At 40.4% G+C, this 27083-nt stretch overlaps 5 protein-coding genes and 1 long non-coding RNA gene across 6 annotated transcripts; 2 read left to right on the forward strand and 4 right to left on the reverse strand.

Moving 5' to 3' along the window:
• The first annotated feature begins 3979 nt into the window (after nt 1-3979).
• Nucleotides 3980-13017, forward strand: LOC117767360. The gene is made up of 3 exons (XR_004614873.1): nt 3980-4120; nt 8619-8624; nt 13003-13017. It is a non-coding gene; the product is annotated as an uncharacterized LOC117767360 (long non-coding RNA).
• On the reverse strand, nt 6966-9270 carry si:ch211-107p11.3. Its single transcript, XM_034594915.1, has 7 exons — nt 8856-9270; nt 8568-8748; nt 8392-8462; nt 7826-8002; nt 7648-7745; nt 7501-7572; nt 6966-7425 (listed from the first exon to the last, which is right to left on the reverse strand). The coding sequence occupies exons 1-7, from the start codon at nt 8875-8877 to the stop codon at nt 7282-7284; spliced, it is 765 nt and encodes a 254-aa protein (XP_034450806.1). The 5' UTR covers nt 8878-9270; the 3' UTR covers nt 6966-7281.
• A 166-nt stretch (nt 13018-13183) lies between the features above and the next one.
• Nucleotides 13184-14891, reverse strand: LOC117767359 (cytochrome c oxidase subunit 6A, mitochondrial). Its single transcript, XM_034594917.1, has 3 exons — nt 14733-14891; nt 13599-13741; nt 13184-13491 (listed from the first exon to the last, which is right to left on the reverse strand). The coding sequence occupies exons 1-3, from the start codon at nt 14833-14835 to the stop codon at nt 13402-13404; spliced, it is 336 nt and encodes a 111-aa protein (XP_034450808.1). The 5' UTR covers nt 14836-14891; the 3' UTR covers nt 13184-13401.
• Nucleotides 14892-16269: 1378 nt separating this feature from the next.
• LOC117767729 (phospholipase A2-like) lies at nt 16270-17920 on the reverse strand. The gene is made up of 4 exons (XM_034595564.1): nt 17873-17920; nt 17617-17810; nt 16572-16705; nt 16270-16397 (listed from the first exon to the last, which is right to left on the reverse strand). Exons 1-4 carry the CDS (start codon nt 17918-17920, stop codon nt 16270-16272), a joined length of 504 nt encoding a protein of 167 aa, XP_034451455.1.
• A 988-nt stretch (nt 17921-18908) lies between these two features.
• Nucleotides 18909-20679, forward strand: LOC117767358 (phospholipase A2, minor isoenzyme-like). Its single transcript, XM_034594916.1, has 4 exons — nt 18909-19066; nt 19212-19368; nt 19469-19596; nt 20042-20679. The coding sequence occupies exons 1-4, from the start codon at nt 19027-19029 to the stop codon at nt 20164-20166; spliced, it is 450 nt and encodes a 149-aa protein (XP_034450807.1). The 5' UTR covers nt 18909-19026; the 3' UTR covers nt 20167-20679.
• prkab1b (protein kinase, AMP-activated, beta 1 non-catalytic subunit, b) lies at nt 20217-26063 on the reverse strand. Its single transcript, XM_034594914.1, has 8 exons — nt 25758-26063; nt 24884-25047; nt 23517-23686; nt 23338-23431; nt 23125-23239; nt 22051-22184; nt 21864-21932; nt 20217-20834 (listed from the first exon to the last, which is right to left on the reverse strand). Exons 2-8 carry the CDS (start codon nt 25028-25030, stop codon nt 20757-20759), a joined length of 807 nt encoding a protein of 268 aa, XP_034450805.1. The 5' UTR covers nt 25031-25047; nt 25758-26063; the 3' UTR covers nt 20217-20756.
• Nucleotides 26064-27083: the final 1020 nt, after the last annotated feature.

Here is a 27083-nt window from a genome sequence, read left to right on the forward strand (position 1 = left end):
TGTGCCATCATACTGATTTTCAAAAGTAGAGTGTTTCTCGTGGATTGGCTACTGCGAGTCTCTAATGCGAGACTCGTATATTGCGCGCTGTTATTGGTGGGTGGAGCCTGGCAGGGGCTCTCTGTACGGAACGCCTGGGTGAATGAGAGTTACGCCGGGGACACACCGGAGGCGCCGCGAAGCGTCAATTCTCGTGCGAGCAGCTGCTTGGCTGTTCCCAGTGGGAGCGCATTTCTCCGCGCCGGTCGGCCCGGTCAATTCTGCTTTCTCCGCTGATTGTTGTATGCTCCGTTCAATGCGGGGGTTCGGGAGTAAATGATGATGATGGTCTTCACAAGTGACTGACCTATGCAGGCCTATAGACAACCCCTCCCCCTGTCTGTCTGCTTGTGTGTGTCTGTCTGTTTAGACACAACTGACAAACGTCTGGAATAAGAACATAATTTTAAAAAAACAATTACAGTGGATGGGCACAGAAATGTCATTATGTGGGGGAAAAATTGGGGAAATTGAAACTCTAGGAGAAGAGAAGGAAAATCACAAGTATGGCGTGCAAATTTGATCATTTATATCATATGTCATTTATATCGTTTAAAATCGATTTTCAGTGTGCCGGCCGCACGCTCCGGGTGCCTGTATCCGGGCTGGCGCACTCTGACTCGGCCTGTGGAACTCGTGTGAGGCGCCTATAAAATAGGGGCTTTTGAAACTTCATCTTTGTTGATGAGTAATATCCCTCATGTTATGTCTATCCTGTATTTATAATGACAGGGTAGCCAAGGTGATGTTCTACAGGCTGCCAGGCGATGATAGAAAGGACAGTAATCCCTTGTATCATCGTCTGAAAGACGAGGCAAAGTCAGTGGTGGCACAAATCAAGATATGAGGTAAACCTTCATTCAAATGCTTATTCTTACAAATCTATATGTATTGATGGTTGATAAATATTATTGGATACATTTCTGTAGAGAACAGAAGCAGGGAGATCAAACTGACAGTTCAGCCCTTCAGCCAGCAAGACCATCACTTCAAACGGAAATGATCAGGTAAAGATTTAAATGACAAGTTTTTAACTGCAATTCCATGCTTACATATTTTGGCATGTTGATGATTTGTATGGGCAAAATTATATATTTTACTCACAGTACTTGATGATAGATGTTTTTGCATGCTCTACTTCCTACCAGTATTGCAAACCTTAAAATCCTTTGTTGGTAAATCCTGGAAGAAAGCATTTGAAGTTTTAGGACCATTCAGTCAAATATGTAAAGACCTGTTTAGGCTAATATGAAATTTGTTTATGAAAAGAAAAAAAAAATTGGGTTTTGAAGGCCTATTATGATCATGATCAACTATTGGACTTAAGTGGAACATGGTGAGAATATGTAGTACAGTGCTAGGTTTTTCTATATTCATCAATGTCATGCAAGACTATCTTCAAATATGCCTCTCCTAACAAAAAAACTGATAATGTGATAGTAGTGATAGTTCATGTTTTAACACTTTATTTACTATAGGTCCTTTCCAGGTATTTTTACCAAGGGCAGAGGTAAAAGGCGCTTTCCTGCTGCAAATCTTGTTCCTGCAAAGAAACTTAAACCACTTCAAGTGGTTTTCTATTTGCTGCCAAAGCAGTTTGAAAGAACTCCAAAAGAGCAGGAGCAAATAGTCCATATGCAGGCAGGGCTGGGCTGTAGGTGACATGCAGTGAAACAGTTACTTTACTTAACTACTTAAACGTCAGTCAGAACACAATCACTCCCTCAGAACTTTAAGTAACATTAGCGACCATTTACTGCCACTACATCTCCTTAAAGCTACCAGACTGACTTTACAAAAACACTTTACCTCGCAGATCATCGTAAAACACACTTCATCTATACCCGATGGAGAAATAATAAAACTAACCAAAACAGTCCATGACTTATTTTAAATATTCGACTAAAAAGCACAAAACTAGCTATGGTGGAGGCCATGAAAGGTGATAGAAAGGGAATTCTGCCCTATGGGCTGCCAGAACAGCCCACAGGAGAGACTCCATGGTTCGCTGGGTTAGGTGTGGGGCAGTGGGTGCTCTGCAGGAACGCTGAACTGATGAAAAAGCAAGGAACTGCTCGCACGAGAATTGACGCTTCGCGGCGCCTCTGTGTGTCGTCATTCCCCCACTCGTTCCGTACAGAGAGCCCCTGCCCGGCCCGGCCAACCTTGTCTGGGGCCAGGCTCTACCAGCGGTTCCACACAAATAACAGCGTCCAATACAAATCTTGCATTAGAGTCTTGCAGTAGCCAATCCACGAGAAACACTCTACTATTGTAAATCCGTATGATGACGCAAAATCAGTATGATGGCGCAGCGCCGTTGTTCCATTCTTTGGGGAAAGCCCTGAAAAAGCAAGGAACGGTCGTACTAACAGCAAAATCCGATTTAACTGAGTCGGGATGTGACAATTTTCCAGATTGGGCCACTGGTAATAACGTTAGCTCACGCAATGTTAACAGCATTTTAATGAAGGCCTACTCAATGAAAGCAGGGGCGGCTCCTGGCATAGGCGACATAGGCGGTTGCCTAGGGCGCAAAATCGCGAGAGGGCGGCACAAGAGGCTGATTTATCATGAATTGATACATGCAATATTAACCAATGCAGTAATGTCACACCATCATCCTCTAACCCCGGGGACACACCTGAGGCAGAAGCGCCGCGAAGCGCCACGAAAAGCTGTCCGCCTTCTGTTTACACCGGCAGTGAAGCGCTGGGAAGGGCCGGGAAGCGCAGCGGCTGGCTCGCGATCTGCAGCGATGATTTCGGGGTCTGTTCTAGTGATGGCGAGATGAAGCTTCATGAAGCATTGAAGCTTTCCATCCAATTGGTTCACTGGTGCTTCATTTGCTCTACTGTGCCATCAAGTGGACAATAAATGTAAAACAGGCAGAGTGATTATAATGACACCATGGCTTTGGTGTGTGATGCTTTGAATTGAATAAATGAATGAATGATGTTTGTGATGCCAATACATAAATTATGAACTTATTAATATGGTGTCTGTCTTTATGATACAATGGCGGGATCAAAAGGGAAAGTGGAAACAAATTGGGCAGAGGGTTGTGATGTGAATGTGCTTGTGTTACTTGTAACATGTAACACGTAAAATAGGGACAACATTTTATTCATTTTTATTTAAAAATTACAACTTTTCCACAGTGCTGGGTTTCAGGCAGTTTCTTTTTTTTGCAAACAAACCGGCAATAAAGTCCCAAGTCCACAAAATGTGAGGGGGGGGATCCATTGCGTTTCGCTGCCCCTTATATTTCGATTCGCACGCCCAACCCGCGAACCATTTCCTGACTCAGTCACGTGGTATGGCCGGCTTGCGAGGCTTTGAACGTCACCACATACGTCATCAACACAAGCCTCGATACGCGCTTCACAAAAATCTTCCTGGATTACTCGACACACGATTCGAAGCCTCGACACGGAAGGACACATAACTAGTCTGTTCAATTTTTTCCGCTCGCCGGGAGCGAATCGGGCCAGAAAACAGAATGAAAATCAGTATTAAATGATATAAGTGATATATTATATAGATGATTAAATATGCATCCCATAGTATTTATTTCCCCGCTGTTCTCCTGGAGTTTCGATTTCCCAGATTTTTGCCCCCACATGATGAAATTTCCCGATCTTTAATCATGTACTTATTCCACATTTGTCAGTTGTGTCTTAAGCAGACAGACACACACAAGCACACATCTCTTGTGGTAGGGTGGCGGCTATAGGCTTGCGTAGGTCAGTCACCTGAGAAGACCATTATCATTTACCCCTGAACCAGCGCGGAGAAATGCGCTTCCTGTGTGAACAGCCAGGCGGCTGCTCGCACGAGAAGCATCATTAATGTTTATTTTTGTCGACATGAATAGCTAGCTAGCTGTCAGTACAGCAGATTTCAGACTCTTTTTATATTTTTAATTATATATTTTTATTCTTTTTTATAGCCTACATTTTTGTCTGCCTGTGTTTGCATCTGTACACAGTGTACACAGGGGGCGCTTGCAGTTTTGCGTGTGTATGTTGGGGGTCGCCAATCTGAAATCTCGCCTAGAGCTCCAACATTGCCAGGGCCGGTATATATTGTCCAACAAATTATGATTATAATATTACAATATGTTAGGTACCACCTGTTAATGAATCTTACAAACAAATTACACAAAAACCATATCAAAGAGTTAATATACTCACCGATGCACTGTCATGCTGGTTTGATGCCATGGCCGGTCTAGTAGCGTAGATGACAGTGTGGCGCCTCTCGTTGTCGCAAGCATCACCTGACGTCACATGACCACTGACACAAGACCTGATTGGTAGGAGGTTTGGTTCAATGTGAGACCATCTATTGCTTTTCCTGGTATCCCGGATGTTTAATCTGAATCATTGCAACTGAATTTTTGCAACTGAATTCTAGCAGTTGAATATTATACTTTGAAATCTTTAAGACTGAAATAGAGTGGCAAAAAATTCCAGTTTTAGAGATTCAAAGGCTTAAAAATTTCAAAATGTGATAAGACTGATTTACTTCCATATACAATTTAAAGAAAAATACCTTATCAACCACACATTTATTAATCTTAACTTTCTGTTTAGGAGATAAAATGCATCAGAAAGGTCAAATGTCCTATTTGAAAATGTTTTAAAATGAAAGTCTGCAGTACTGTTGCTAGCTCTGACTTAGATATTTTGTAATGCCCACCCGATTGTATTTGTAAGAAGACCCCTCCCAGTGTTGAAGGGGGAATGAAAGGTGCTCTTTCTGTAAGAACATCTGTTATTTCATGTTTTATAGAAGTCTAACATTAAAACAATTGTATTGATAAAAAGTAGTTCATGTTAAAAATGCAACAAATCCGTACTAGAATAGCGCTGTAAAGTAGATCAAATAATATGTAAATATTACTTAGAAACGTCTGGATATAAAGTAAATAAAAGGTAGTTAATTTCAATATTTTCAAAATTAGATAAAAAAGGTAGTCTAAGTAAAGTTTACTTGCAAAATGTGAGTATATTTTATATCTAAGGGTGAAAATTGCCAGTGAAATCTACTTAAGTATTCTTTATCTACTAATTCTTACTAACAAGTAAAACAAATTTTTAGTGTAGTATTTGTTTATTATTAATCAATTCCGATCCTAAAGTCTCAATTCGATTTGTTTCAATATCTACTCAGTTAAGGTTATATCATTGTACAGTACCAATTTTGCTTGGATATATGTAACTGCAAGGAAACCTCTAACTTGGTGCATTATGAAAAACATTATGGTACGCCTGTCTCGCTAGCAAATTTTAATGATATATTGTCCCAGAAATTATTGCGATAAGCAATATTATTGTTGTTACTTTTAAACAATTTTAGGTTTAGGCTGAAATGTCGCTCCCCTGGAAATAAAAAAAAAAATGTCTAAAGAGCGCAGTGCTGGGAGGTGAGGCTAAGACAGGCCTACCTACACCCCCTAAAACTACAACTACAAAAATGAAAAACACACAATCTGTTTTAGCTATAATTACAGATTATTATTGCGTTGTTCTTGTCAATATTGAGTACGTCATTCAAACATTTACAGTGTGGGTTGGAAAAAAGATATTAACCCGAAGACTAATGACTTCTGCAAAAAGTTTATTGGAATCAGAAGCTAGCAAACCTAGAGTCCAATAAACGTAAGAAATTTGGAGGTGTGGCTTAGAGCTTTGTTTGTGTTATTAGCTAAAGCTATGTATATATAAAATGCCATGATGTAGAGACGTTTGTCCAACGAGGAACAACACAGTCTAACACAGTACAAAACGCTAGGTGGCATCTGGGGCCATGTTCAATCCATAAATGTAGATTTGGTAATATTGTAATAAATGTGATATTAAAACCAGCATTAAAATGTTTCAAAGAAAAGACACATCATTTAGTTTATAACTCAACAACACGTTTAAGTGTGCAGTATCTCTTTAAGCACTTTCTGGATAGTATATAACAGACATTTAACAAAGAGAACTATCACATCACCATGTTTAACGTTTCACAAACTATTCTGTACTGAAGTCAGTGCATACAAAATAGTCATAAATAGAACAGCAAGAATTCATAATAAATACTCATAGACAGACCAACTGCAGCATAAATGTACAGGCAGCATAGTGTCATTCCTTAGAGCAGTAATGCCATTGCTAATGCAAAAGGGTGAAGTAGTCTATGCTGACTGTAACAGAAACGAGTTCGCTAAGTGGTCAGACCTCGAACGAATTATGTGCTAAATTTGCTAAAAACTAGACTGTATGAAAAAAGCCTCCAAAATAAGCAATGAATGAAGATGACAGCGGCAAAGGATAATCAGAACCTCACCTCAGGTTTATTTGTATGGATGTGTCGTGTGTGTATACTGTTGTAATCAAATCAAGCCATTCATTGGTTTATTTTGCTGTTTCAAGTCCAGTCTGCTGAAGTCCTGAGACAACATAACCCAAAGTGTGTCCGTGCTCTTCAGCTTATAATGATGAGTCTTCTTGGGCCACAGAGTTATGCAGCAACTCCATTTAGAAGTCTTCAGTTTTGACCCTTCCCTGAACCCACAGTGGGCCTCAAGCCCTCTATGTGCCAACACCTACAACGACAATTCTGGGATGATATGATCTTTGGGCAGTTAAAGAAAACATTTCAATACAGCCACAGTCTGAGGATTACAATAGATATCTGACAATAATACATCAATTAATTTACCTTCCATTATGATACAAAGTGTTTATACTAATCAATGCTGCAAATACCCTTCTCTTTCTGATATTCTCCATTACACGTGGCATCTATTGCACTTCTGTCCGTCCTGGGAGAGGGACCCCTCACATGTGGCTCTCTCTGAGGTTTCTACCTTCTTTTTACCCTGTTTTAAAGGTTTTTTTAAAGTAGTTTTTCCTTACTCTTGGTGAGGGTTAAGGGCAGAGGATGTCACACCTTGTTAAAGCCCTATGAGACAAATTGTTATTTGTGAATATGGGCTTTACAAATAAAATTTGATTGATTGATTGATTGACTTTTGCTGTATGTGTACACTTACAAGTGCAATATTTCAACAATGAGGAAGGGTCTGTCATGGTCCAAACTTCACCAACCAAATTTCTGAGTTGTCAGAAAACAGATATTGTTGCCCAAAGTTGTAACTGTGTATGATATGTTATGACACTGAAGCAATTTATTACTAATGTCTGAACCAATATTATAATAATAGGATAAAACCACTTCACATAGTCACCCTAGCTGCTTATCAAGTAATAATATTTCTTTTTCCAACTTCCTCATTTTAAGTGCTCTGTATGCCATCTGTTGGTCACGGTTCTCCATCTCTTTTTTGAGGTAGCTGCAGTAAAGGGCCCTTATGTCTTCTGTCTGCCTCTGCAAAAGAAATTAAACAACATGTGACCACAATGTCATATTTCCTTTGCCCCACTACTGACGCATTTAATTCACCTCGGCATCTCGGCCACCCCTTGTAGCACATGCTGAGTTGGACCTTTCCTGGAAGCTGCTACTGTGCAAGTCCTACCAAAAAATGGAGTCCATACGTTAAGCAGTAAAACACAAATGGCCAAAAAATGCATGTTTAGAAGCACTTACCTCTTCAAAATGTGCATCACTAATGTCTGTCTCATCACTGCTCAAGCTCTCTGGTTCCGTCTTTGCAACAGGCAGTAAGAGCACAGGATGGCCTGACACTGTAGCAGAGGGGGCCAACATTAAATAAAGCTATGTGGAAAGATTCCAGAAAGTTTTTTATGAGGAAAACTACACCTACCGCTAATAAAAGAGCTGTCAGATCCAGTCAGTGGGTCAATACAGGCAGCCCCAGGGAAGACCTCAACTCTCAGTCTGTTGTCTTTGTGCTGCAGCATATCATCCTCAGCAGAGTTCAGTGACAGGGTCGCTGAATCCTCGTGATGATTCCGCATCATCTCGACCCTTCTTCTTTTTGCTGCAGAAAAATGAATCAGAAAGGTCAAACATTCGGCCAGACAAGAGCTAGAAAATGTAAACTTAGTCATACAACATGGCCATCATGCAACAGTGTGGCACTCGTTAAAGCTACATTATAATACAGGGTCAATGGTGCTGATCCATCAATGTGTAAGGAGCAATTTTATGGTTCAGTAGGCTAGGTGGAGGAGGGACTCATTTTTATAACTTTTTACACTGTTGGGTAGTTTATAACAGTACATTCTATTCTGAGAAATTTTATTTTGCTTAATATGAAAAATAACTAGCATTTTTAATAATATTTGACTTGAAGGTACAATATTAATGTAAAAATATAAAATGCTTGAGTTAATGTTACTTTCCAACACTGTTATACAGTAATAATACCTGATTGTACAATGTTTTTGTGTTTGATCTTGACCTGCTGCCATGTCCTTTTGTAGCCACTGTCCGACACCCTGTGAATCATAAAAAACATCTTTATTTTTAATAGGAGGGTTAAATATTGGAGGGGCTGACTACTCTAATGAATTGAGTTAAACTGGCCACATTGTTCTTCTTACACGTTTATTTTATCAGCAATTCTCTGCCAGGCCTCCTCTCTCAGTTTGGAGGCGCTGGTGGTGTTGGATTTAGCTGTCAGTATCTCCCTCTCTTCTTCATACAACTTCAAAATGAGCTCCTGCTCCTTGGAGCTGAAGAAATGTGCCCTCTCGTGTTTTTTCATCATATGGAAATCTGGAACTATAGAAACAAAAATATAAAATGCACATGTAAGTTCACGTGCGTTAAATCACTGTTGTTTTTGTGTAGTTTATAATGTTCTTGGATCTGGAATAAGGTCTCCTCACCTCCGATTGTGCTCATGTTCATGACCTGCGATCCGGGTTTCGACGTGCGATTGGTATCCCCTGTATAGCGAAGCGGGAGCGCGCAGTTATCCGAGATGTTTCAGTGCTGGATTTAGTGATCAAATCCTGATCCGCGCTGGAGAAACCAAACAAACCCGAGTTAAATCGACGCGACAGCATGTAACGAGACGCACCACAACACCAAGGGCTGTCGAAGCGGCGGAGACGGGGGAGGATAGCCGGTGTCAAGAAGCTGGATATCGGTTTAATCGGGGAGCTTTGTTAACCCAGGATTTTCTAATTCGGCTAATGGCGCGTTCACGTGAAGGAGGTGGAGTCTGTAGCTCAGCGCGAGTCACACGTACCAGCTCTGAAGCGGACAAGCTAAACAGATGCACCACGAGAACTACAACACTGACTCCGTTATACACCTAATGACGCTGTGCGGTATATTTCACATCCATGACTGCAGACTGGCAAAGAATACCCTCAGTTCCACTGGATTTCGATATCAACAACAATGATAATAAACTGATTTTATACAGCGCCTTTCCAAACGTAGATACAAGTTGCTTTACGAGTTAAAAATAAAGGAGTAAAGGAGACAGTTAAAAGAAAGCAAACAGAAAAATAAATGTATTTAAACATCACACAGCAATAGAGATGCAAATATATTTGTTTTAAAGTTACAGATGAGAAATGAGTTCAAACAGGATCAAATAAAAAATGCTGAATTATTAATACAGACAGTATGATCAGAACTATCAGACCAAGTAGGACAGATCACCTTTGGTTCTCAGTCAAGACGAGCAGGGCCTTCTCTGAGGACCATGGGTTACAACCGGGCACATGCGGTGTCAACAGATTTGAGATAAACTTAGGTGCAAGTCTAGAACGGGCCTTAAAAGTCAGCATGAAAATCTTGAAATCAATTCTAATGTTCACTGGAAGCCAATGAAGAGAAGCTCAAATCAGAGTAATATGCTCTATTTGAGCAGATTTGGTGAGAAGTGTGGCTGCTATAGAACATATCAAGTTCTCACAACTTACATACACTGAAAAAGTAACAAAACTGTTCAGATTTACGACATTTTTAATGAACAATAAGAAACTGTCCCTGACCCATTTCTTTTCTCTTCTTTATATTTATATTATACATCAGGGATGTCACTAGGATTTAAAGACAGGGGGGCTTAGCCCTTGCAAAATACCATGCCATGACCAGGCTGTGCTCCTGCTGAGTTCTTCTGTAAGCCATGACTTAAATGCTATCCATATGCTTAGAACAGACGCATACCATATGTAATTCCTCTCTCTGTTAGATAGGTTGAAGGTCTAAAGAATGTTATTCAATAACAGCAGTTACTGTACTCTACTATAGATTGGTTAGATCAGAGTATGATTTTGCTCTGATACAGTATACAGTAGAAAGAATTTAAAGGTCACCGGGAAATCTGACAAAATAAATATGAACTTCTAACAAATAACTAATTTATTCAGGCAAAATGAGGATTCAGGGTTTATCAAAAAAATCCACAAGCAAAAGACAAAAGGGCATTACAGAAACTCAGTACATATTTTTTCTACAGTATATTCTTTCTTCAGACTATGATCCTATAATCCTTGAACAAGAGAAAGTGGCTGGGCCCAGTTAGATCACATATTTGAAGATATTAAAAAGCTAAAATACATAAATCGATTTCATGACCTATTCAGAGCCATAACCACTCATTGTTTATCTAAACCTGAGGATCTCTTTATGTTATGTTGTTGTTATTAAATCAATGAGTTAAGTTGAGGAGACGACTGTATTCAAAATGACTTCTCCAATAAGTTTCATTCATCTTTCAATTATTTCTACTATTATGACAAATCACCAGTGTCTCAAAGCGGTTATGGTGTTAGCCAGTTATCTTGATGGTTTTGTTTACACACATAATACTGCTACCAAGTAGCTCTCCACATCAGAATAACATCCACCTGTCACCTTTCATGAAAAGCAAAGGTCTTTCATTCATAAGTGTCATACAGTAGGTCTGAAAAATCCATCAGCAGTTTAACACCATAAAAGCTTTGTAGCACAGGCCTCTGAGATATGTTTTTTGGGCTAAAATACTGATTTAAATAACTTGAAATAGAGTAATATAAAAAAGGAACCCAACATTTTTGGTGTCAGGCACATACATCTCTTGCCTCTTCTTCCTCAATAAAAGTTATCAAATGAGCTATATATGGAAATGTTTCCTATTCAATATCCCTATTGATTTCCATAAAACTCTGATAAGATTGTCTGCATCACAAATTACTCTATACTGTCAAATCCTTTTGACTCACCTTAGCAGTAGAGGTCTCCCCCCTCTCACTCTCCCTGTTTTCTGGCCCTGACTCAGTCTGTGCCTATAGATGCCAAGAAGGGTGGTGGACTGATTATTATTATTATTGTATTATTCTTTTCCATTGATGATAATGATAACAAGCCAGTGAACAAGGCTGAGCTCTCTTTTTTTACAGAGCTCATACAAGTGACAGAAATCAACATCATGCTAACAATTGAACTGACTGGGCTAGCCAGGCTTTTAGTTGTCGGAGCACCATGGTTCATTGATTACAAGGGACCCGCTGCTGTTAGTTAGCTGGAGTTAACTCATTACTACTACCAGCAGTCATGATGACTTACTTTCCTCTTGAGAAATCTCCGTATATCCATTTTGGTCACGGTGGCGCTCTCATGTGGCACTTCTCAGTATTGTGCAGCATCATGTGCAGCCGCCTGGGTGCAGACACCAGTGAAAACTTTGAATGGATTTTCATTAATATGGGCATTCTCTTAATGAGCAAGCAGAATGGATTTGATAATGAAGCACTGACAGAGCTCTCTATATCGCCCGGGATTTACACTTGAAGTGAAACTTGAACTATGATCATTAAGCCAATAATATTCATTTAAACTAATATTCTTTGTATCAAGTGTCTGTCTTCTTTGTTTGTAAAAAAAAAATATATATATATATATATATTTGGGGGGGCTTAAGAACATTTTAGGGTAGCTCCAGCCCCCCTAAAGCCGGCCTAACGACGTCCATATTACACATCTTTTTCTTTTTTTACAAAATGTATGTATGTTTTCTAATATTAAAAAAGAAAAAACATGGTCCACCTATGAAATTTGCTGCAAATGAATTTAATTATTTTGGGGGAAAAAACATGTTCAACAGGTACAAACTAAAGTGCTGAATTTAAATGTTCGGCCTCCCCCATGCTGGACTTTACTGCGAATCAAATATGTGGATTGGTCTCTTTCAAACATGGTAGTCTGACATGTCACAGTACGGAGTGTAATGGATGTTGAATGATGGCTGAATTCCATTTAGCTGCTTCAGTTGAATGCTCGTGATGTTGAGGATGCAGTTATTGGAAACTTGAATAGAACCAAGTCATCACCAATGTTATGAACACCCATCTTTATATCTTCAATGTCAATGCACAATATCTGCTGTCTGGTGCTTTTCCCTTAATTAAAACTATTTTTTTTGCATTATGCCATTAAATATCTCAGTGTCAGTTCAATTCACTAGCATTTGGTTTAATCTATATAATTAGATTCAGCATGTGAATATGTGTAATTTGGAGGCGGGGGACAAGATTTGGGTACGAGGAGCCTTCTGGTTTCCGTTTCTCATATGTTTGTTTCTCACCAATCACATTTGAGCAGGCTTTGGTTGTCCGCAGATGAACAGTCCACGTGGAGACCCAGAGAGCCTAAATACAATCTCAGAAATGCATCAGGCTATCAGTGTTTAGATTTTTCTGCATTCATATGCATATAGCTGTTAATGGAGATTAACTAAAGTGGCATCTGGACTTAAGACACCTACAAAAAATATCACGGTTTGCATTTCGAGTGAGGAAGTGTTTGACTCGCATAATAAAAGAAACTAGCCGGGCTGTAAACAGTGTACATGGAGTAAAGTCTTTTCTCAGATATCCACTGTTGGCACCAGAGGCCCCAAAATATTGGCAATTGCCTCCAGAGGCTAATAAATTATCCGATGAGAGCTGATGTTATACTGTAGCTATACCTGTTGAGCCATACACTAGTGCACAGGCTTATTTTCACAGCAGATATTTTGACTTAGAGCAGAGAAAGCACAGGTGTTAACAACATTAACGGTGGCTCAATTATTATAATTCTTCCTGTGTGAGCCATGAGCCGGCATGGACAATATCACATTTTATTATTTACATCTGTGGATATTCAAGCTTACTCAATAATCTAAGAACCTTGAATACAAACGACATCACATCGACAAAAAGACAAACCATGAAAATGAGGTAATAATAGTTACTTTATTTATTTAAGTTTATTCAGTTTAAGTGGACATTTTGTTTAATGGTCCAGAGAAAACCAAATTGTTGGTTTGGGTGCCCAATGTTGAGAGCAAAGAGGTAAAGCAGAAAAAGAAAAACAAAAGTAAACTGAATGCGAGTGTGGTCCAGTAACAAACGCTGTGGGACTGGTCCCTGTTGTGAGATCTGAAGGGAGGCTTCACTCATGATCTTCCTCATAGCCATCAGGAAGGGCATTCAAATGGGGGTTGTGGAAAAGGCTTTTCTTGCCATCTCCCCAAGGGAAAGCCTATGGGGATGAAAACAATAAGACAACACATAATTTAATCAAAATAGTGAAGTGGCACATGAGACAGACAGTTTAAAACGTGAATTATTTGATGAACAAAGTCAGACCTTGGTGCGAATGCGAAGGTGGGCGTAAGGGACGAACTCCGGCCGTTCCTCGCTATGGTGAGTCTGTTTCAGGAATGTGTTCAACATGCACACCGCAACACCAGGAACGGCAATCAGGAAACTGAGCAACCTCCATTTCTCAGCTAGAAGAGAAAGACATAGATAAGTTTAAAAAAGAAATCAAAAGCATCAGATGAGCAATAATGTGAAAATGTGGAATACTACCAGCTTATGCCAACAGAATATCTGTAACTATACATAATAATAAAAAGTAATAATAATAACTTGAATTCCATCTGGCTGACCACAAAGACCGCCTCCTTTGTGGGCAATCGGTCTTAAGGTGCAGCCTGTGAAGGATGCAGCCCCTGAATTGAGACACAGCCAGGGTGCCCTTTCCAGCTAATGCTAAAATCACCCATTGCATGCAGCTGGTTGCCCTCTGACCGAGACTTTACCCAGTTTCCCCAAAAACCTTAAGACACATATATCAGACAACACCTTTATTTTAGGTCACACCATGGCACCTCAGCGTGCTGTTAATTAAGGAGCTGTTCAGATTTGAAAGTAATCAAACAAACACCCTTTTTCGGTTTACTTCTAATTTCTGTCTCAATTAAAAATTTAATGAAGTGAAAAAATAAAACAACGATATAACGGTTCATTAGTTTTAATGACCCCGACATGTTTTTGATTGTTCTCCTTTGACGTGACTCTCCTCTCCACAGTATTACCACATATTGACTCGTATGTTGAGCAGGATTCTTATCTCTTACTTTTGCAGTAGTTGTGTGAACTACTTGTTATTAGAAACTCCAACATACAACAGTGACATCCGACCCGTAGCGATGCTGCAGTTGCTCTTGAACTAACCGGACATGCTGTTCGCGACACTGTGGCGTTTCAAAGCAAAGTAAATAAATACATAATTGTTAACTGTCACGTTAAAACTTCAAACGTGGATGCTGGAATTAAAACGCCACGTTACACAGGGGGTGGTTTTGGCAGATACCCGCTCAAGGATGTTTAGCTAATGCTTACACAGCTAACGTTAGCCCAGCAAGGTCAACGTCACAACACGAGATCAATGCCGCGAGAGATAACCGGTGACTTTTAACAGGTTGCTATAGTTACCTAAAGCACCGTGTCCATCGCTGGCAGTCGCAGAAAGCTGGCGCCGGGTCTGGGTCAAAGAAGACCTCAGCACTGCTTTGTAGACGCTTCCCAGGGCCGCCATTTTCCTTTCTGAGAGCCGGTGGGACCGGAAGAGATTTGTATGTGGATGTCACGTGTAGGACAGGCTCGACACCTCTGCTACCCCCCAGCGGCGAGGCTGAGAACTACAGACACAAATTCAGCTTAAACTATCAAAATATGTCAAACTGGTGCAGCAGTGACTGTTCTCTTATCCTGTGTCAATGCTCCGGAGTTACTTCAGAATTATTCATTCATATTAGTCCTCCTCAAACAGTTCTACAATATACTGTCACTTTCTGTTGTTTGTGTGGTGGATGTTGTGTGCAGAACTTTCTACAAACAGATTGCAGAGAGAACTAAATAAACTTTGTGTTCATCCTACCTGGTTTATCTGCAATTAATATTTAGTTAGAGTTAGAGGTAAAAACTAAATACTGCAATTCAATCAAATTCAGTGGAGGTTTATTTCGCAAAGAAAATCTGACTCTACTTAATCTTCATCAAACCAGGAACATGTTGGAATGGATGGGCGTCTTTCCAGAAATGCTGCTACCTGCTTCCACCACGGCTGTGACCTGGAGCAAAGCCGAGGAGCAATGTCGAGCACAAGGAGGACACCTGCTGGTTCTGAACACTGTGGAGGAGCTGGTGAGGTTAAGGTGTTCTCCAGTTTGATGTAGTAAACCTATTTTGCCACCACACTTAACTATATTAATAACTGTAAGAAGTAAGCTGAAAATAAACCCAAAACAAAATGGGACACAAATTCAAGTTAAAGCTAGGGTTTGTAATCCTGGAAAAGCTAGCAAGAGCAGTCTACACTTGCGCTGCTTTCAGACATGCACTGAATTCCGCAGTTCCTCTGTATTTTTTCTAGAGGAGATGCATGTGTGAACGCAAATGTCAGAGTGAGACGCTCTGCAGTCTCTAAGGACTTATCCACCTGGTCCTCTAGAATAATGTCTCTAGAAATCCAGGAGAATTCAATGTTGATATGTTTTCAGGCCTGATAATGTAAAAACAATATAAAAATCACTCAGTAGAGTGTATACCTCCACCAAGGCCCTACAGTACCTGAAAGAAACCATATGTAAATTCACTAGATCTGGATTTTTATTCAAATCCGCATCAAGTTTCACACAGATATCTTTCCCTTAAACTTGCTACTGTGGGCAAGGAGGCTCTGCCAAACCTGTTGAGTTCGACAGCTAAGAACTTGGGCACAGAAACACTCAACACACCAGTTTTTGTGGTAATCTGTCATGTAGTCTTTACTTAATCCTTCAAAATAAGACAGACAAACACATTAGAAGGGTACTCAGAGAGTGCATACCTCCACCAAGGCCTCCTTTGGAAATTAAATTTGTTATTTCCTAAGTCAAGCCTCATCCCTCCACAAAATTTCATGGAAATAGCTAGAGTAGAGTATTTACACAATCCTGAGTGCTGGCGGTGAGTTTCTCCTCACTGTGCATCACTTAGCCGACTTGCAGCGGTCACTGAGAAGGCAAGCGTGTCCTTCATTATAATCTGTGCTGGAAAAGCACATGGCTGCTTTCCTGTTACACTCACAGATGAACTTCTTACAGGGACTGTTGTCATCTGTCATCAGATGAGGGACCAACAGAGATATAAGAAGTTGCTATATACACTATAATAACGGACAATTAATTCCTTGTCTTCCAAAGGCCCAGTTAGAAAATAATGACAGAAACCTCATTAGATAGTAGATAAAAGTTGCCATGTTTAAGACAATATTGTTGTTGAAGACTCCCATCGGACAGGTGACAGTCTTGCAGGCCTTGTCACAGATGTAGCTGTATGTTTCAGTGTAAGGGTTGTCCACGAAGGGCTGGCAAGCTTCGTGTTGCATGGCATCAGTGTAGCACTGGTCGTAGACCTGACAGCATCTATAACAAGCACAAAGTATAGAGATAACATCACAGCAAATTCCACATTTCAATCTTTCATCTTTTAGAGGCTTTAAATGACCTTAGGTTGCTGCTACTAATCACTTTGTTTCAGTTTGCCAATTCCTTTTCCAATTAATTGTTTCGTCATTTAGTTCAAAACAGAAAAGGATAGTGACAAGTGGTCATCTCGATTTTCAAGCTCATTTCTCCAAATGTCTGAACATTAGTCCTACACCCAACCAATTAGTGGACAAATAAAAGCAGCAAATATTCACATGGTAGTAGCTGGAACCACTGTGGCCTTTATGATTATAGAAAATGCTTAAATGAACGGTTTCTGTGCAGCGAGAAGCACAAACAAAATTCCACTTGGCCCTTTTTGTCTTGGAGTGAAGACAGGACGGCTCAGAGACAGGTGTTTTAAAAGGTTAGCAAATACATCAGAAACTGTCTGCATGTGAGACACCACTAGAGGTCAAGTCAGAAAATATATATTTTTTTTTATTGTGATGGATGATTTGACCCTTTAAGTCTGACTGTACTGAGGAACTACAGAACCACTTTATGAACCCACAGTGCAGATTGGCACTCAGTAGAGCGCATACCTCCACCAAAACCCGACAGTACCCTTATATTCAATCAAGCTGCTCCTAATTTATAACCATGAATTCTAACCGCTGCCAAGGGGGTTGTGTTTTCACCCCTGTCCATTTGTTTGTTTGTTGGTTTGTTAGTTAGCAGGATTACTCAAAAACTACTGGACAGATGAAACATGAAACCTGGCAGGATGTGGTATGGGTCAGAGAAGAATCCATTCAATTTTGGTGCTGATTTTTCATTTGTTTTACATTTTGAAATTTTGATCCAGAACAACACAGGCTTGAGTGTTTCTGCACCCATGTTCTTACCCGTCGAGCTCATCCACAGGTGTGCCGGAGCCTCCTAGCCCACAGTAACAGCCATAGTCAGTGTAGTCCAGCACCGGTTGGCTTCCAGGAGCAGCGCAGATGATCATCGCCCTGAACTGCAACAGAGCTCGGACACTCGGTAGACACAATATCAGCGTCACATGAAACCAAAATGCACCCGGGACGCTGATCAGTCAGACTTGCACACATATAGTAGAAATAAGAGTGCAGAATACAAAGGCTTCTGAGTACTCACAGCCAGGAGGCTGAGGAACTGGACGAGCAGGGAGCCAGTCAGGGGCATCTTGCAGGAGATGATGTGGGCTCTGAAGCTTAAAGCTAAATACTGACTGTTGACATCAAGAGGAGACTCCAGGAGTCTTCCATTCCATTATGTCATGTGTACACATGTTTAGTGTGTACTTATACATATGCACATACAGTATGCAAACAAATAAATTTGCATATAAACACAAATTCTGCTTATATACATATCTGACTTTGTCATGTTGTACTAGTTTCCTTTTGTGTTGACGTGAGCATCCAGCTTGAGCAGCCCGCAGGGAGAAGTCATGGGAACTCGAAGAAGTGCTGGCTATTTACACAGCTGTGTGTTGGACTGTTTTTGTTTTTTTTAAATTAACTTCTGTCTAAAGGGAAAATGCAAAATCAAGTGAGTCCAGAGTGAGCTGGAATAAATGGAGATGTGAATATTTGATTAGAAAATTTGCATTAGTCTATTTCCTGACAAACCAATGAGAGGAGAATAAATGAGGGTTTGAGGGAGGAACCCAAAGTGAATGAGACCAGCTGTGTCATGTTTCAAAATGTCTTATTCTACACTGTGGTAACAATATATATATATTATAAAATCCCCTCTTCATCCTGTCAGTAGCTGAAGATCCTGGTATATAAATAAATATATAAAAGTTACCACAAACATGAACATTTAATAATGTTAAAATATTTGAAACTCACTATCCTTTCAATTCCAAAACAGTGCTCCGTCAATTTAACAATTTCATATTTTTTAGTAGAGCAATCTAAGAACGGTGCATCATATTTTCAAGGCATATGTTTTGTATATAAAATCCTTATCTGTAAGGTAAATAGTAACTTAATCTGTTGGATAAATGCTGCTAAATGAAAGGTAAAATATTTGCTTTTGAATTCAAGTGGCAAGAAAAACAACTCCCTGAATTTCTGCTAAAGTAATAACAGCAATTGAGTGAATATGATTAGATTCCACAACTGATACTCTCTGAACCAAATGCACAGGTCTCAGGCTGATTACACGTTCCAGCTGACAGCCGCCACATGCTTGTCTCCCTCTTATCTCTGGTTTTCTCCCACCTCCGGTCCTATAAGGGCAGGCGCAGCACAGTGTGAGGTTATTTTTTTCCTGCAGCCATGAATCTGACGGCTCCTCTGCTGCTGCTGCTTCTCACTGGTAAGACTGAAAATGAACTACATCAGCCCTTTACAGATACACTATTTGTAAAGGCTGATTCTGTGTGAATAACTTTTCTCATAGCTCTGTCTATCATATATGTATCTTGTACTTATTTTCTCCTGATCTATTGTGTCTCCACCAGCTTGTATAGCCAGCGGTGCTGTGCTGCCCAAGGCCTTATGGCAGTTTGGGAATCTGATCCAGTGCGCCCAGCCCGGTGTTAACCCCCTGGCCTACAATAATTACGGCTGCTGGTGCGGCTTCAGCGGCAAGGGAACCCCTCGGGATGAAGTAGACATGTAGGGAGCAGACATTCGTCAATATTTATCTCTTCAGTCTTCATCTTTAAAACAAAAAGACACTTTTCAAACACTCGCCCTTTTCCTCCTGTATCCCTAGGTGCTGTAAGGTTCACGACACATGCTACGCAACGAGCAGAAGGGTGCCCGGGTGCACGGCCATCGCCGACCTGCCCTATGTTCTGGTTTATGATTTCACCTGCTCAAACCAACAAGTGGCCTGCTCAGGTACTGTCATTTACACTTCACATTCATACTGTAATACTACTAGCTCTTCCTTAATGAAATGTTGAAATGAAATGACATTTGAAAAGTTGTTGGATGGCGATGGTCAAAATTATACAAAGAATAGGTACAATATTTACATTTAAAACAGATATACCCATATGACATGACACAACCAGTATTTTCCTCAGAGTGTAAAGTGCTGATCACAGAATCTTGCCATTTACTGTAAACAGGTGAGGTGTAATAATATTTTTAGTCGGAGCTGTGTGTAGGTGCTGTATATTTAGCAACTCTATTCAAACAACTATATAGGTATTACACAACCAGCTTGAGACAAGTCCACGACAAACAAATGCTCTCCTGTGGAGCACCTTCATGCTGGCATCACCAAACCAGACTATTTGTAAAACGTGCTTGAGGTTTTGTTATAACCTTGTCTCCGCAGCGACCAACGATAAGTGCCAGGCTGCTGTGTGCGAGTGCGATCGGGTGGCGGCTCACTGCTTCGCTCAGACCACGTACAACCCTGAAAACAAGAACCTGGATTCCAAAGTCCACTGTGTCAACTGAGTTAACTTGTCACACAACCCCCCCCCCCCCAAAAAAAATACAAGAGAATGTTTGAATTTGTAAAATCTTTTCAAATTTTTCATTTCTCACTCATTTAAAAATAAAACCCTGATATAAAACACGTCTGATTTTGTGCAAAGGAGTCAGTTTAAAATAAAAAGAATAAAGACATGCTTTCCTGTTGAATTTCATCCTCTGTGTCTCCTCACATCTGTTTGCTCACATATGAAGATGTTATGAAGCAGAGGTCAAAGTTTAGCTTTTGAAGCTGAAGCTAAAATGTAGTCAACCAGTGTCTATTGTGTCTAATATATTGACATATCTGGATTAACTGAGGTTACAATGAAAACTTCATTTGACCCTTTCTTTTTTCTTCTTCTTCAGTTTGACACAAAATCATCATAAAGAAGGAAGCATTAGGCTGCAGTTACTACAATATGCACCACATTTTTAAAATATTACAGGAGGTCTAAGATGATATCATGAAGATATTTAGGTTCACTAAGTAGAAAACAGTCACAGTAGCAGCTGTGTACAAAAGCAGAGAAATGTTTGTTCCAACACACAAGGCTGGATCATGGCTCTTTGGGTTATATTGGCTTGTACAGAAGAGTGGTCACGTACTTCTTTTTGTATCGGTGTGTTGCACTGAGAACCATCACCCCGTCCTGAAACACAAGGACAAGAGGACTGTTTAGATCGCAATAAAGCTTGAAGCTGACAGTTTACACTGTTAAAGGAGAATTTGTTTTGACTTTTCTGAGGCTACATAAGAGAAGTGATAAAGGAGAGTTATTCAGAGTTTCAGAGGTTTTCAGATTATCCCTTTCTTCTAGTGTGTTATAAAGATTTATGTAAAAGTTAAAAAGTCCAAAGGGAGCTCCTCTCCTCCTAAAAAAAAAACTGCTCCTGGAAAACGCCTCATCAGTACTTTGGCTTATACCTCTGCCTCATTGTGATGTCATGTGAAAAGAAGAATGTCATGTGACATCACAATACTCTATGTTTGCATAAAGCACGCCTAGCGTCTAGTCTGGAATGCCCCGAACAAAGCCAGGGCCACGTTCAATATCAAAACGTTTTGCACCGCATTGCCACGGTTTCCAGGTTGGACGACATGTTTTCTCGAAATGGTGGGTGTGTAAGAGGTGTTGTCCAATCAGCATCAATGTGTATATAAACCCCACAGAATTAAAACGTCAGCGCATACAATGGATTCCAAATGTCTCTATAAACACTGCAGCTGCTGCCTAGTGTTTACATCAGTCTGGACTGAGTGGAGGCCGACATATCCTGCATACACAGGAAGCGGTTGAACGATCACAAAAGAGTGGGACAGCTGGCCAATCAGAGCAGACCAGGCTTTATCCAGAGTCTTAAAGAGACAAGAGCTAAAGCCAAGTGTTTCAGACAGAGGCTGAAAAGAGGAGCTGCAGCAATGTACAGTTCCCGAGTGCTGCGTTTTCTGAACATTACAGGAAAAAAAACCATTTCAAGTAATACCACAAATTAAAACTATGAACCTAAGCATGAGCATAGGTCTCCTTTAAAAGCATTGTGAGTAAAATAAAAACCAAAGCTACGCCAATATGTGCATTCTCTCTGAGAGACAGAGGGGGTTGCTCTATCATTTTCACCAGGTTTTTATTATGAGGGACAACATTAAAAAGCAGATATGTTCGATAAGGACTTGTTACCTTGATGGAGAGGGCGTACAGGTGATTGAGCATCACATGGTTGGGCTCTGGAAGTAGCGTTGGGTCACACTGATAGGAGTAGATAAGAGTAGAGGGTGAATTTCACTGGAGAAAAAAAAGGTTTCTGGAGTGGTGGGAGTAATAAAGACCAGACCAGCATGTATTGCCACAAAAAAACTGTACTTACAGAGATGCTTGTGTCCTTGTTGAGCAGCACTTGCAACAGGTGTGGAGGTAAGATAGGAGGGTGTTTGATCTTGTCCTCTGTTTTGGTCACATAGGCGTCCTGTTGGTAGGGGCCGGGCGGGGAACTGGACAAGTCTGGGAAAGAACGATCACATAACGCTCTTTAAATACAGCCCCACATTAAAAAAATAAGGCAGACAGGATCATTCCAAGGGTCCACACATGAGCAAATGTCACTGAGGAATACAAGATTGCAAGAAGTAATCAGACATTGTTCAGAAAAAATCAAAAGTGCTGACTTGAAATCTATTTAAAATCATATTTTACCCGCGTTCGTTTTTCGTCATATTGAGAACAGAAAGAAATGTGTTAAACTACTGATGCTGCTGTACAAGCTGATTATACTAGGAAGGGGCGAGGGAAACTGAGCAGAGAGCAGGGAGAGAGCAGCGGGAGAAAAGGGGACAGACTCTGATAGATAGCATTTCCAACAAGTTGCCAATAAATGAACCCCACACCATGAAAACACACTGCGTTTGACTCAGTTTGACCTTTCATGTGTTAAATTTGCATTACTTGGGAACTCTCCTCACTCTGTAATGCAGAAACTGTGATGTACCTATTTGTCTAACTGAGTGCATAAACTGTTTTAAAGAGTTTTATAGCTACTAAGAAAAAAAAGTCTCTGCACACCTACTATTTATTTCAAAAAGGTACCTATTGCTTGATGTTATATCACTTTTACAATTACATCTTCACATTTACAACTACATATACTTTTATCTTTGAAAATGTTTCATTGAGCATGTCTGTGGTTTTTATAGTGAAAAACATAATTCTCCATATAAGGACTTGATGTTTTTTGTTTATTTTTGAGTCCAATGTTGATTTACTTTGTCAAGATAAGAAATTATATTTTGGTAATGTAGGAAATGTTATGCTGAAAAAATTTACCAAACAATGGCATGGGAAACATTTTTTATGTGGTATATAAAGGACACTTCAAAAGCATTCAAAAACAGTTAAAATAGCCCATGACTGCTGAGGGTTAGTGAGTGAATACAGGCACCAGTACCTGACATGTCGACAGAGTCCTCTGAGTCAATCCTGAGGGCATCAAAAACTTCAAAGTCAGTTCTCTTCACCTGGATAACGTTATTGACTGTTCCAGTTTTAGCCGTCATCACAGCCTGCAACTCAGTGTAAACAGAAATTTGATATCAACACTTGTAGGTGTACAATAGGCTTTTGTTGTAACAAATAATATAAATTTTGTTTTCTCACTCACCCCGGTCGGATCCAGAGTCCACTGACCGTCCACACAGAACTTGTACTGGTGCTCTCCCTCCGGCAGGTCCACGATAGCCACAAAGTTCTTCTGGCTGGGTTTGAGAGAGAGAGCCATGAGTCACAGCTTCATGAACCCGTTCAAGCATGCGAGATGTTGCTTTGCGTGAGTCTAACTACCTTCTGTTGAGTGGGATCTTTGTGGCCCAGTTGTTAAAAGAGCCGGACACAAAGACTTCCTTGGCGACCCCCGACCACCTGAACACAGTGGGCCTGTCCTGCGTTGGACTTTTGCTGTCACTCTCCAGGTCCTGCTGCCAGGCCAGAAACTCCTGTATTTCCTGTGGAGCCTAGAAAGCATGGATCAATGTATTGTTGCCATGTTTATGAGGGCAAATTCAGCATTTGCACAGCAACACACACACACACCTCCTGACTAGGGAGGGAGCTGAAGATTGAGTCGACTTGATTATGTGTTAGTGTGTTTTCTGATATACATTTTACTTTGTTTATCCTGAGCTAATGAGAACAGACGTAATGCACGTTCTTCATGGACATTTTAATTCTTGGAAGTTCTTGGCAAGTCAGATTAATACAAATCTGTTTGCTAAATATGTTAGCCACATCTGCCATTATACTTTGTTATATTATAAAAGTTACTGCACAAAGGTGGTGCTGTTCTGTAAAGACTTCATTGTAATACCAATGGTAAACTGCTAAACCTGAGACTTTACAGTAGTTTTTATTATAAGGAATTACAGAGAATAAGATTCCCATTTTTGTTAAGACCCATGTTTCCTCTCTGTTGTCATACAGGATACCAACACAAAACCCTTTGGCAGCTGGGCTCTCACATTTCAGATGGGAGATATTCTTACCGGCACCTGAGTTTACCAACCTATTGCATTAAATATAAAATAGGCATGGCACTTATTCAAGACCAAAAATTCTAAATGTATCTTAGAAAACAAATACACACTTGGGTCTTGGGAACTTTTTTTAGATACAGACACGTCAGATTCTGAAGGCATGTGATACAGTCACAAGACCAAAACACAAGAGTGGGGCATCAGTCACTGTTTGAGCTGTATCTTACATAAAAAAAAGGACATTTTTACCAACTAAAAACATTTGGTTTAAATTGGCAACATAAAAATATTTTTTAATGTAAGTTACCGATTGTGTTAATATAACTTATTGATATTAAGATGAACAAACTTTATTCATATATTTGTTACCAACTGAAGTTATTTTAACATTTTAAATTTTTCAATGTACCAAAACATTATTTTGAAAAATGTCTTGGTTGAGGTTAATGGCGCAAATGAAAAGCTATTAAACATTTAACATCTATCAGATGCAAATCAACATATAAACAAACTAAAAATTATAGTAGTTTATAATCATATGCAATTCATAATAAATCTGCAAATGCTGTCCATTGTAATGGATTACTCCATAAATATGACATATAGGTTAGTAAAGGGCTTTTTGACGTCATCACATAGAGTGGGTAGTATGTGTGTATGATTAACACCTGGTTTTACCTTTGAGTCTTCCCTCTGGAACAGATCTGAGTCCTCTATGCTGTCCATCAGGATGTTAGGACGTGCCTCCTTCCCTCCCTGCGCTCCATCTCTGTATGACCTTTCACCCTGACCCCCGCTGGACCTGTCACTGCTGCTGTTCCCCATCCTGGTGGCACCAACCACTGCAAAGACACACATCAAGATCAAGTCAGCGTCCTGAGAAGTGCAGAGCAGAGACCACCAGGAGACCACAGTTAGTGGGCCCTGGACTGACCCTCCAAAAAAAATCATTTTTTATTAGTAGTGATGACTCCAGTAGCAGCACTCACACTTTTGCAACACCAATGTGGCATAAAGTCCGGAGTTTACTGTCGGCCGAGACCTTGGTCCTCCCAAGCTGTTTGAACCGCTGGCTGTGGTCTTGGTCACCAAGGAAACACAGGAGGCAAGAAGCCTCAACTTCATAAGACACCCTAACCCTGAATGGTAAATGTTTAGGGGTCAAGCGGTCGCTGGTGGCAGGGGGCTGACCACCTTGGACTAGCCAGTGTTAACCTTTACATATATAAATAAAGGGTCATGACAGTCATACCAAGGGGTTGACTCCATGTAAGCACTGGCCCTGCAAAGTCCAAGACGGGTTGAAACACTAGGTGGCGTTATGAGCTGTGTTCAACTTCATATACAGTCTATGTGTTCAACCCATAAATGTAGATTTCTTTTATAATTTTGGTCATAAATGTGATATTAAGTCCATCATTCATGTGTTTGATCAAAGAACAGTTTAGTTTGTATCTCAAAAACACACAGCGACGTGTGCAGAGTGTCTAATGAGTGTGATCTGCAGGAACATGACTGTCGGTGTTGTTAGTGAGTTCAGTGTTCCGCTCACCTGGATCTTCTCCGCTGAGGTGTTGGTGGCTGCAGTATCTGCTCCAATGTGCATCTGTTTCCGGGTGGAAGCTCGCTGGTTGTATCGCTGTTGTTTCCCGAGGCGTTTTCCTCGTGGACTGAAGAGAAAGCGGTAGAGCGGTCACATCCCACAGCTTCAAAACAATAAGAAGAACCAGACTCTTTGTTTATCCTGCCTCCTTTTCCTTTAGTCTCCTGTTCTCCACCGAACTGTGCGCGTTCTCGCCATTTGAACGTGAGTCCAGTGTGTGTGTGTGTGTGTGTGTGTGTATGGTAAAGAAAGCACACCTCTTCCGCCTTCTCCTCCTCGAGTTCAGGAGTTGAAGTTTAACCCGATGCTCACCAGACTGTACATACAACACTGTCCCAGCTTTATTCTAATGCACAAAGCGTGTGTGTGTGTGTGTGTGTGTGTGTTGAGAGATACTCGTGAAAACATGGGTGGAAGTTGAAGTCTGATCGGTGGTTTTCAACCTCAGGTCCGCGGTCCCACAGTGGCTGCTTTCAGACATGCACTGAACTCCACAGTTCCTGCTATTTTCTGCATGTGTGAACACAAATGTCCGAGGGAGACACTTTGCAGTTTCTACGGACTTTATCTGCCTGACCTCTTGAGTATAAAGTCTGTATCAATCCAGGAGAAGTGGATGTGTGAGCACCTGGATTCACCGCAATGATGCTTCTAAAACGTGACAGACGCAAAAATGGAAAAAAAAGAAAAAAAATATCGGTGGAAAAGCGATGACACACACGTAGAAGATGTCAGATTTTGATGTGTTCCTGTTTTCTTGTTGTACCTTTTACTTTGTCAAGCACTTTGTTCAACCAAGTTGTTTTAAATTTGCTGTATAAATAAAACTGACATTGACACTGACAAGAGAGTTTGTGGTGATAAAAGTTGACAACAGGGTCTGAGTGCTCCAAACATGATCACCGTAGCCAATTATCAAGATTTTACACAGAGCTCATGTCTGAAAACAGCTCAAATGTGAAGGCAAATTTCCGAGAAAGAGACTTCAGACTTTCTCCGGAGTTTCCCCTGCCAACCCACTAGTAAAAACTTTACAGAATGGAATGAGCGCATGTGAGAAAACAGCAGGAGATCCTCCGCTGCAGAGCGAGTGGGTGTGTTGTTAATAAGTGACAGATGCAAAAGTTAAAAAAACTAACAAAAAGAAAACTAAATATATCATGGATGAAAATTCGGTGCCATATACACGTAGAAGACAGCGACTTAGATGTCAAGAGAGCTTTCAGTGATAAGAGCTGATGCCGGTGTCGATGTGCTGTGAATAAAAACATGTGA

The sequence above is a fragment of the Hippoglossus hippoglossus genome, chromosome 9 (genome assembly GCF_009819705.1).
Source record: "Hippoglossus hippoglossus isolate fHipHip1 chromosome 9, fHipHip1.pri, whole genome shotgun sequence".
Classification (NCBI taxonomy): Eukaryota; Metazoa; Chordata; class Actinopteri; order Pleuronectiformes; family Pleuronectidae; genus Hippoglossus; species Hippoglossus hippoglossus.